Here is an 11,822-nt window from a genome sequence, read left to right as displayed (position 1 = left end):
TCGCTTGAGTCCAAGAGTTGGAGGTTGCTGTGAGCTGTGATGCCACAGCACTCTACCCAGGGGGACAGCTTGAGGCTCTGTCTCAAAAAAAGAAAAAAAAAAGAAGGAAAGTGTAGCCATTGGGAATGAAGGAGAAGTACCAGAAATGGCCAGTGTGCAAGTTTTTTCCTATAAATTTTCTAAAGGACAAGGGATCATTTAAAGCAAAAATATTTATAAGGTTGAGTGTACACAGATTCAGAAGTATAGTAAATCCTCACTTAACGTCAGTAGGTTGTACATAATGGCAACTTTTAGTAGAATGATATATAAGGAAACAACTTTACCATAGGCTGATATAAACAACAGCTAATGCAAAGAGAAATACAGCTTTGTAGAAAAACAAGCTAATAGAAGTATAATAAAAATACTGAAAAATAATTTGTACAACTGAAATGCAGAAAAGGTAAAATAAAACAGAAACAAATAGCTAAGTGATTTAAACAAAACTGTCAGTGATGACGCTGATGTACAGACAAGAGTCCTCGCTGAAGAGGCAGAGATTTGTCTGACTAGGTAACAAAGCAAGGGCTAGCCCTGACCTCCTGCCACACATTGCTTTAAATGTGAAGGCAAAGATGTGGCAAAAGCAAGGATGGAAAAAGGTGTCCAAGCAGTTCCCAGGTCATAAATGAGAGAGGTTTCGTAGGTTTAAGTTCAATTTGTGCATAAGTTGGAACAGGCATGTTTACTACCTGTAACAGCCTCCGTTTGTGTCAGTAGTGCATCATTTGGATGCATGCAACTCTGAGGCCTGCATTGTGCAGATGGTGAGCACAAGAATCAATTGTAAGAAGAAAAACTGTAAAATGTTCAGAAAGCAACAGAATGTTATCTTTGTGATTCTAGTATAAGGAAGGATTCTTAAATAAGACATAAATGCAAAAAATGAGAAAGTTAAGTGTGTTACAACTTAAGGATTCTGGTCAAGAAAACATCCAGAATACTTGAGAAGGCAGTCTACAAGACTGGGAGAAGGTCTTGCAACGTGCTGGCGAAAGATTCATTTCCAAAAATAACTACCATTAAGATAAAACCTGAAAGAAAACTGGGCAAAGAACATCACAGGCAGTTCATAGAAGAGGAACAGAAGTGACCAATAACAAGGGAAAAAATCCTCGGCTTTTTGAAAACAAGCCAGAGATACCATTTGGTAGTCATCAAATTATATAAAAGTTGTGTCAGAGATGCTTGGCATCAATACTCTGTGTTGCTGCTGGACCCAGGAGCTGTGGGCCACTGCCAGTCGTGCTGGAAATGTTCATCGCCTAAAATGCAGTTCTCAAGAGATGTCCACTATCAAGACTCCTGGTATGTGTAACCAGGGAAACATCGACATGCTTGGTGCCTCATCCTTAGCAAAAAGTCAGAAACAACTGCATATGTAAAGTGGAGAGAGTTTCACATCCTCTAAAATAAATGAACAAGTGCTATATGTCGTCTACCATGATGAATCTCAAAACTAATATTCAACTAAACAGGAATTGCAGAAAGACATAATGTGACAATATTGGACACTTTGTGGACAGTCAATGTGGATAGTTAAAAAATTTGTACTAGCATTGTTTTCTTTTTCTTTTCTTTTCTTTTTTTTTTTTTTTTTTTTTTGAGTCTGAAGCTGTTACCCTGGGTAGAGTACCGTGGTGTCACAGTGTCACAGTTTACAATAACCTCAAACTCTTGGGCTTAAGCGATTCTTTTGCCTCAGCCACCCAAGTAGCTGGGATTACAGGCGCCCACCACAACGCCTGGCTATTTTTTTTTTTTTTTTTTGGTTGCAGTTGTCATTGTTTAGCTGGCCCAGGCCAGATTTGAACCCACCACCCTTGGTGCATGTGGCTGGCATACTGTGCTACAGACACCAAGCCTGTACAAACATCAAGATGCATTAGGACTGGGTTTCTCAACCTATGGGTCGAGACCCTTTTCAATGAAAATACATACTGCATATCAGATATTTACATTACAATTCATAACAGTAGCAAAATTACAGTTATGAAGTAGCAACAAAAATAATTTTATGGTTGGGGGTCACCACAACATGAGGAACTATATTAAAGGGTCGTGGCAGTAGGAAGGTTGAGAACCACTGCATTAGGATGATGAGTTACAACTCTAGAATGTTGACGTTCTCTGGGCCAATAAGTAAGGGAAGAAGTTCTGCTTTTTCTCTGGGCACTGGGGCATCGCGTGGGTGTTTCCGTGGCTCCTAAGAGATCTCCACGCTGCTCCCAGTGCACCCCTCTCCTCCTGAGACCCTTATGGCCTCTCCTTGTCCTCTGCCCTCTTCTTGCCTGGCGTCAGCTGAGGTGCCTGCTTTGTGCTTGTCTTTTGTCACTGGCCACATTGGGTGCCTGCTTCTGTCCAGCCCCACATGCCTCTGCCTTCTCTGCCTTGTCCAGGGCAGCTCAGCTGTACATCCTGTGACTGAAGAAATTGAGAGTTAGACAGACTGCTACCCGCAGCTGTCATTTTGTATATTTCATACAGCTATGAGCCTGAACACCAATAATGTGGGGATCAGGGTGCGGGCTTTCTTTGAACAAGGGTGTCCTGGTCAATACCAGTGCAATTAGAAATAGGTTTATTATGTTTGATAGGAGCTAGGGCTGCTGCACTGACAATAGAAACAGGAGAGAAAGGTAATGAACAGGTCAGCACAGAGACAGGGCTGGGGAGGCAAATAAAGTAGGGAAACCCAGAGGGAGAAAGTGGGGGTTGCGTGTCCGCTAGGGTCCTTGTGACCAGTATGGGGTTGCATAAGACGGTGTCACATGGGTTGGCTCCCTGGGTCTGAGCTCCCCTGAGTGGGATTTTCCAGCTTCGAGATGCTTGATGAATGCAGTCTATAATGTTCTGAGGAAATAGGGCTGGGAAATTGGCAGGAAACAGGTAGACAGGTCACTGTGCGTCGTCTGTGGGGTGTAGGGTACCCCCCCTGCCCACTGCCCATCACATTATTTGGAAGTCTGCAGCACGTGGGCAGCTCTTACTGAATTATTGGTACTGTTGTAAAGGTGCTATGTAGCTGTAAGCTTGCAGGGCCCAGCAGGAGTGGCAGGGAGCTGGGTGGCCCTCTGGGGGACACCCCCATCCTTCTTGGTCTGCATCCCTGTCACCCCACAAGGACAGTGACAGTGCGTCCCGTGGCAAGGAACAGAGTTCTCTGGGTCCTGCACTCAGGGGCTGCACACCAGCATTGAAGTATGAGTTTTGGAGCCTAAATGGTCTCCATGTTACAGGATGCGGAAGGCTCCACATGTCTGCACTTGGCTGCCAAGAAAGGCCACTATGATGTTGTTCAATATCTGCTTTCAAACGGACAGATGGACGTCAACTGCCAGGTAAGGGCCTGCCTGCCTCACCCATCACCCCAGCCAGCTGAGCAAGCTGCTGTCCCCTTTGGTGGCTAGCCCATTAGCCTCCACATAGCCTCCACATCACTCCATGAGTTCACTCAGCCCTAATGGAGCTCTCGAGGCCCCAGGAGGCCTCATCCCCTGCCCTCCCACCCATGTCTGCTGGGGCTGTCTGGCCTGTGCCAGGTCTGTGTCTAGATGGCACCTTACGTTCCCCCACAGCCCCTGCTGTCTCTACTGGGCACCGTCTTCCTTCCCCCCTGCATGTGTGTTTATCATGCCCTGCTGCCAGAGCTACAGCACAGGGTCTGGGTCTGTTTTGCTCACACTGCAATCTGTGCTGCCTAATCAGCGCCTGGCATGTGGCAGGCACCTGGAGATACATCTGTGACACACATGACCGACTACAGAGCCCAAAGGAGGACAGGGGCCAGGGCTGCTCAGCAGGCATGGGATGTCCTTCTCAGGAGCTCTTGGCTCTGGGCCTGGTCTCTGTTTCCACACGTACTCTTCCCTTTGGGGGTGCTCTGTGGTGTTGCCTCACCCAGGCTTTACCCACCCAGGTGTTTACACTGGCTCCCATTTGTCTCGGCCTCAGTGACATCCCCAACAGACCATTTCCTGTGTGCCCTACATGCACAGCCTCCGGTCTGCTGGACAGGCCTTCGTGGGGCCTCCCCGTTGTCTCCACCTGAAGCATTCCCTGACCGTTGCCTCTCTTGCCCACTTAGTTGGGTTGCTGTGCTGCCCCCGGGGGCTGGGCTCTGGCTGGTGGCGCTATGTCCCCAGCTCCTCAGGGGAGGTTGGGTTGGTGTGTCTGCCAGAGAAGTATGGGCTTGTGGGGTGAGGAAAGGCCTTCCAGAGGTATTGGGGAGGGCGCTGGGCCCGCTGTCTCCAGACCAGGGACTGGCATCATAACACCTGGGTCCTAAAAAGTCACCTTTCTTCTAGCTTGAATGAAATTCTTTAGGACCACGGGGGCCTCAGGCGGAGTGGTGGGAATGCTCATGAGCAGAGACAAAAGCATCAGTCCCTGGGCCTGGGTTTCCCTGCCCATCAGTAGGTCTCGACTACTGTTCTAAGGCTGCCTCTCAGGTTTGCAATCGGTCATCAGGACCAGGACTCACAGAGCCTTAGCCTCTCATGGTCCCTGGACACGCTGCTAGTGCCCTGGGTCTGGCCTGGGTGCACAGGTTTTTTGTTCTTTTGCTCGTGTTGCTGGTCAGAGGTGCTTGGCTGTGTTGGTATGGGCTGAGCAGGGGACCAGCCGTTCCGCTCTACCCAAGGCAAGGGGGATATGGTGTCTAGTCACACTGGGTCCTGGTTCTGCCTTTGTCTTGCGCTCACTGAAGTGAGGGGCAGCATGCTGAGGCCTGGCTCCCATGTCCCAGGCTGCCCCACAGGTCCCAGGGAGCCAAGTGTGGGGTGGGGTACTTAGATGCCTCTGGGTCACTTGTCTCTAGCCTCAGTGCCAGAGTTTTGTTTTCTTCTTTTGAAATTAGGATGATGGGGGCTGGACACCCATGATTTGGGCCACCGAATACAAGCACGTGGACCTCGTGAAGCTGCTGCTGTCCAAGGGCTCGGACATTAACATCCGGGACAACGTGAGTCTTGCTCCTCAAGTCATGGACCAGGGAGCAGTATCCGGCCAGAGGACGGGTGCAGGGCTGCTTGGTGCGGCCTCCTCCACAAGTTTCCTTTTCTTTAAAAGCAGAGCCTATGTACCTGGTGTGCCTACAACCTTGCCCTGTGGGCAACTTGCCAGCCTGGGGCAGTTTCCTGTGATCAGTCTGCTGTGGGTTGAGTGGGGTGTGAGGCCCTGGCAAATGTGGCCCCTCGTGTAGGATCTGCACTCTCAGAGGGTGCCTGCTCCCTCCTGCTGATGGGCATGTGCATGAGGAGGATCCGGGCATATGGGGGCTTGTGGCCTTGTGTGTGGGCCTTGGTTACCACCGGCTCTACTATAGTTTGGAGACTGGGTAGAAGGCCTCGCTTGTCCTTCTGGGCAGCTCCCTTCAGCCCAGAGGGCAGGGGAGCAGCAGCAGGTGACTCTGGATGGTCTTCAGGCACCTACAGAAACAGTGGGACTGCAGAGGGGTTCAGCCTGGAGATCAGTGTGATCTTGAGAAGTTAGGGGGAGTGTGTTGGGACCCTGTGCTGGCAGGAGTCTGCAGTCACCTCCTAGGACAGACCAGACATGGCACAGCTTGAAGAGCTCTGTCCACTTGTACAGAGTTTCTGGAAGCTGAAAAGGAAGAATCCAGCCACCAGTTTGCTCATTAAATTGATACAAAGAAATGTTTGGCACACAAAAAATGACTTTGGAAAGAGTGCTGTGAGACATGCATGTGGGAGGATGCCACTCAGTCTGGGGGTCTTGGGCTAGAGTGGCCCTGCCTCCCTCTGGGTACACAGGACACTGCAGGGGATGACTGGTCCTGGGGCCACACAGTCGGCCTGAGCGCAGGGCTTCTAGGGTTGGCAGGTGGCCCTCCTGTTTGCTGCCTCCTCAGCCCATGAGAACCCATTCCATGGGTGTGAGGAGCTGTGGGTTGGTGGACAGCTGCAGGAAGCGTGTGTGAGGATAGGAGGGAAGCAGAGTATGAGAGCCGGACCCAGCTGTGCCTTCCTGCCTCTCGCTGCCATCGGGCACAGTGACTGGTGTGGTGAAGGCAACTGTCTCTACCTCACACAGCTGTCATCATTGTGGGTGGGTGGGTGCACGGGTGGGCAGCATACAGCCTGGCCAGGGTCAGTGGGTGTCAGTTCTGGTGGCCATTCCCATGAAATGGAAGAACTGATTAAACTTCAGGTTTGTGATTTATAAGATGAAACACTTATTTAACCACTTTATCAGTGTGTAACAGGCCGACTGCATGTTTCACAGGGTACAGCTAAGTGAGTTTCAGTCCCAGAAACAACCAGCACAGCAGGGTGGTGATGCCTCCCTCCCCTCCAGAGGCCTCTTCCTGCCGCTCCATGCTCTCACCCCATGTCCCCTGTGTGTGGCCTTCTTTCACCATGGATATGGTTGCATGTTTTAGTCATGTGTGACAAGAGCCCACTCTGTGTACTGTTTCCAGACAGTGAGGCTCTGCCGACCAACAGGTGCTTGCCGTTGTCCTGAAGTGTGTCCTTGTGTGGACAAGTCACAGCTGGTCCTTTGCCCGGGCTGGGGTTGTTGCCAGTAGAGCTGCTGCAAAATCTCGTCCTTCCTGTCTCTTGATTCGATACCTAGGAGAAGACGTGGGTCATGACACGGGAGTGTATGCTCAGCTTATTCTGAGAAGCTGCACCCCACTTCCAGTGTATGGGAGCTCTGGTTCCCCCACATTCTCCTCAACATCTAATATGGTCAGTCTTTTTGGTTTTAGCCACCCAGTAGGTTTGTCATGGTATTTCATTGTTTAATTTTCATTTCTGTGATGATTAATGATGTTAAGCATCTTTTTATAAGGTTTTTGCTATCCATATATCTTCTTTGCTACAGAGCTGTTGAAATCTTTTGCTTATTTTTTTATTAGGTGGTTTATTTTCTTATTCTTGAATTTTGAGAATTTATTTTGTATTCTGCATACAAGTCCTTATCAGATAAATGCTTTATAAGCCTATCTGGAAATGCAGAAGTCACTGAATTTTGATAAAGTGCAGTTCCTCAATTTTATTCAGTAGACCCTGCTTGTGGTGTTCTATTTAAGAAAACATTGCCTGACATTTTCTTAAGATAGTTCATGGTTCTGGGTTTTAACTTTAGGTCTGTGATCTATTATGATTTAGTTTTTGTGTGTGGGGGGTGACATGTGAATGGACATTCTCTCTTTCTCTCTCTTTTCTTGTGTTGCATGTGGATGTCCACTTGCTCCTGCGCAGCCTGTAGAGAAAGCTGTCCTTTCCCCATGGGCCCACTCTGCACCTTAGTCGGTGTGAGTCCGTCCCGGGTGCCTTCGGCTGTGCCGCTGTCTGCTGGACACCAGCACCTGCCCACCTGGTGAATGTGCCTTTGCTGCCTGGCGGGTGTCCCGGAGCAGCCTGATGTTCTCACTCCTCATGCTCACACATGTGATTTAACCATATTTTTATTTTGTTTAAACCATTACTGGTCTTTTAAAAAGGCCATGAAAAGCCCTCACTTGTTCCTGCCATTCCGTCCCTGCTGCGCCTTTCTCTAGGGGACTTGGCTGTCCTGCAACTCCATGTCCCTTCTCCTTTCCTCACTTCTCCTCATGTCTCTGGGTGTTTTGATCTGTTCATGATGCATTCTCTCAGCTTTCTAATGCCTACAACATCCTTGTTTTGCTTTCATTTTCAAGGCAATATTTTTACGGCATATAGAATTCTAGGTAGATTTTTCTTTTTCTTTTTTTTAGTGCTTTAAACATGTTGCTTCCCTCAGTGTTTGCAATGAGGGACCCGCTGTCATCCACATCCTTATTTTTCTGTGTGACCTTTTCCTCTCATGGCTATTTGTTCATTTGTTTTAGAGCTGGGGTCTTGACCTGTCGCCCAGGCTGTAGCACAGTGGCGTCATCACAGCTCTCAGCCTCCAACTCCTGGGTTCAAGGGATCTTCCTGCCTCAGCCTCCCACGTCCACACCATGTCACGAAAACAGATGTGAGCCACCACACCCGGCTAATCTTTTTTATCTTTTGTAGAGACAGCCCCTCACTATGTTGCCCAGGCTGGTCATAAACTCCTGGCCTCAAGTGATCCTCCTACCTTGGCCTCCCAGTGTGTTGGGATTACTGATGTGAGCCACCATGCCCAGTTATGGCTGCTTTTAAGATTTTTTTCTTTATCACTGGATTTCAGCAATTTGAGTATTAATATGTATTGGCAGTATTTTATTTTATTATTAATTATTATTTGTGCTTAGGGTACTTTGAGCTTCTTGGATCTGTAAATTTAGGGGTTTTGTCAAATTTGAAGATTTTCCCATTATTATTTCTTCCAGTGTGTTTTTTCCCACCACCACTTTGCAGGTGTCAGACAGCTTGAAGTTGCCCCACAGCTCACTGATGCTCTTTTTGATTTTTTAAAAATTATTTTTCTTTTTTGTTGTTGTTGCAGTTTGGCTTGGGCTGGGTTCAAACCCACCACCCTTGGTATATGGGGCAGGGGGGCTGGCGCCCTACCCACTGAGCCACAGGTGCTGCCCCTATTTTTTCATCCTATGATTCACTAAAGCTGGTTTTTATTGGTGCAGCTTTGAATTTCCCAGTTTTTTCTTCTTCAAATTGTGCTGTTGCTCTCACGTCTACTGTTGAGTCTCCTACATGTTTTCTAATGTGTCCTCACTTCACTTGCCGGCCTATGGGACGCAGTTAAGCACCAGTGGCTTTAACGGCCTGCACTTGCTGATTACAGCATCTGCATCCACTCTGGGTTTTGTCTGATGGGTTTTTCTCCTCATTATGGGTTGTGTCTCCTGCTTCTTAACCTGTCTGGTAACTTTCGTTTTATTTAAACGTCAGACATTGTGAATTCTACCTGGGAGGGTGCTGGAGGTTTTATCATATTTATATTTTTTTGTTTTATTTTAACTGGATGTCAGACACTGTGAATCCTATCTGGGAGGTGCTGGGGATCTTTGTTCTCTTATAAATATTTTTGAACTTTGTTCTGGGACATAGTTGTTACTTAAAACCGGTCAAATTTTGGACTTTGTTTTTTAGGTTTGTTAGGTGGGTCTGGAGCCACTGAGGCAGGTTCCTTCTGTGTCCTCCAGCTGTGACCCACAGCCAAGAGTGTGTGCTATGTGGGTTGGGGGATGAGTCCTGGCTTTAGAGCACATCCTAACACAGGTGTGAGGTCACCACTGCCCTGCTGGGTGCCGTGGTGAGAGTGCTCAGGCCTCTAGAACTTCTCTGAGAGCTGCGTCCTCTGCTCCAAGCACCAGGGCCCTCCTAGCCCCTCCTGCACATGGCTAGAGTCTCCAGGCAATGATAGGCATTGAAGGTCCCTGCTTGTGACCCCTCAGGGGCCATAGCCCTTCATTGCCTCCTGTTAGTATCTTGACAACCACTGACACATTTTAACTATTTTGTTTTATTCTCTTCTTTCAAGTGAGAGGGTAAATCTAGTCTATGTTAGGCTGTCTTTGCAGAAATTGGAAGCTACCTCTGCTGTTTGAAAAATAAGAATGCTCAGAAGATGTAAGTCAGGCCTGTGGCAGCTTAGCACAGACATCAGAAAGGTAGTCGAACAATCCCAGGATAGGGCAGTTGGAAGTTGTGGTCATAAAATCATAAATCATTCTGATAAAAGAAAAAGGAAAAAAAATCCCCTAAGGATACAGTATATTTTTTTGTTCAGGGAACTTCTAAATGTATAGAGGATGGAAACCAGAAACAAATAGCAGAAAGAGAGAAAAGCTACTAAGAATAACATCCAGAAGAGAGAGACCCAAATAAGCTAAAGTTTTTCAGAAAATACTAAGGTTGACCAGGAGTTTGCTTTTAGTTTTCTCTTTTAGAAGTGGAGAAAACAATAAAGGCTGTGCTTGGGGCTGGTAGCTGTTTGTTGATGAGGGTAATAGAGAGACAGGATCGTTCCATTTCTGTTTTGCTTTTATCTTTTTTAATGTTCATTGAGCTGAAAAAGCACTGATTTGACCTCACAGTGTAGAAATTGGGAGGGAGATTGTGTGAGCAGGAAAGTGTTTCCTCCCTTGGGTCTGGTGCCCCAGGACCTACAGAGCCCCCCTGGATGGTCCAGGGGAGCAATGGGGGTGGGGTTAGGCCGAGGCCAGCCCTCGGAGGAACCAGGGTCTGCAAAGAGAGGATGCAAGTGCCATGGGACCTGTGCTGAGCTTCCTGTGCCCCTGATGAGAGTGACAGTCAGGCCCAGCTGTGCTTGTGGCATCTGTGACAACTGCTGGTGATTTTTGAAGGAGGAGGGAAGGCCACAGCAAGCCACGCCACTCAGACATGGCCCCGGGAGCAGCGATGACCTCTAACCCAGCGATCCCTTGAGAAATAATTCAGAAATAGGAAAGTACTAAAATATTCACAGGCACCATATCCCACAGTTAGTAATAGAAATAAAATATTCAGCAAGGAAAGATGCCGAGCCCGGGGGACTATCTGGTGATGAGTACACATGCAGTGGCCCAGCTGGGGGTGCCGTGGTCAGGCAGGCAGGACGAGGAGGTGCAAGTAACTGCTTTCATTCCACTTGCTGCCAGGTTGTTCCTAGGATCACAGAGTTAAACATCACTTTATTGTTTTAATTTCTGCTTCTTGGCTGTCTGGCAAAGGTTGAACTTTTTTTTTGAGTTTATGTTTACTTTGTCTTTTTTTTATGTTTTATTTTCATACCCTTTGCACATTTATTTCTCAGAATTACAGACTTCTAATAAACTGTAATAAGTGTAATAAGTCCTACATGTTTTATATGTCACACAAATATTTTCCCAGCTTTTCTTCATTTTAAAGTTTTTATTTTATAGAGGATTTTAAAGAAAAATAGTAATCAGATTTGCTCATCTTTTTCAAATCTTACAGAAGCCTTACCCTACCCTGTGACTATAACTCTGAAAATGAATGTAATTTTTTAACATGAGTAGAAAAAAGTCTAAGTGTTAACATGTTGTGTGTAGGGTTTATAATTCTGGGTGATTTTTTTCTATTTTAAAAATATTCTATGCTATGATTGTGGTACTTTTATAATGAATACATAAAATAGAAAGGAAGTACCCCCAGAACTTGGATGGGTACTTGGCTCTCTTCTCTGGCTCAATGCACCAAACACTTCTGCTCAGATGAGGGGGTGAGGCAACCGCCTTTCCTGGGCACTACGTCCCACACCCAGCCAGAAACCCCTACACTGGGCTCACTTATGTCTCTGCTCAGGAGGAGAACATATGCCTGCACTGGGCGGCATTCTCTGGCTGCGTGGACATAGCTGAGATCTTGCTGGCTGCCAAGTGTGACCTCCACGCTGTGAATGTCCATGGAGACTCACCCCTGCACATCGCTGCCCGGGAGAACCGCTACGACTGCGTGGTGTGAGTGTGGTGCTGCTCAGATGGGCAATGCCGCCCTACCTTCAAGGTGCTGCCCAGGGTAGAAGAGCTCCCTGCTTCTCTCAGTAGAGAGAGGTTTTTCCCAGCCCATCTTTGAGATCAGCTGTGGTTTATTTTGGGTTTAGGGGTAATAAGCAGGAAATATTCCCAAATTCTTCATCTCTTGCTGCATCTCAGACCTAATGCCCTATCGAGAGGCTGATAAATGCCCACAAAGGCAATTCAGGGACAGGGCTGCTTTGGGGGCTCTGGCTCTGAGCCCTCAAGGCTCTTGGTGCTGCCCGGGAGAGGGCAGACCATAGACGGGCTGGTGCTTGCTGCTCAGGGCCCGCTTTAAACCTGACACACCTGCTGTAAATTGTTCACGTCCAGGTTGTGGTCTGGGTCCTATGCTGCA

The 11,822-nt window shown here is 47.7% G+C and overlaps 1 protein-coding gene across 4 annotated transcripts in view; it reads left to right on the top strand.

Annotated features, from left to right (window-relative positions):
• Positions 1 to 11,822, top strand: part of EHMT1 (euchromatic histone lysine methyltransferase 1) — a 173,052-nt gene that overhangs the window by 141,642 nt on the left and 19,588 nt on the right. For all 4 annotated transcript variants that reach the window (XM_012808299.2, XM_023516087.1, XM_023516086.1 and 1 more), the window contains exons 17-19: positions 3,282 to 3,383; positions 4,901 to 5,005; positions 11,253 to 11,407. In XM_012808299.2, coding sequence (XP_012663753.1) covers positions 3,282 to 3,383; positions 4,901 to 5,005; positions 11,253 to 11,407 — 362 coding nt within the window. The remainder of the gene's footprint in view (positions 1 to 3,281; positions 3,384 to 4,900; positions 5,006 to 11,252; positions 11,408 to 11,822) is intronic.

Source organism: Otolemur garnettii, unplaced genomic scaffold (assembly GCF_000181295.1).
Source record: "Otolemur garnettii isolate 467f Iridium unplaced genomic scaffold, OtoGar3 scaffold00087, whole genome shotgun sequence".
In the NCBI taxonomy this organism is placed as follows: Eukaryota; Metazoa; Chordata; class Mammalia; order Primates; family Galagidae; genus Otolemur; species Otolemur garnettii.
The sequence above is the reverse complement of the archived record's forward strand: the minus strand, read 5'-3'. Positions and strand labels throughout refer to the sequence as shown.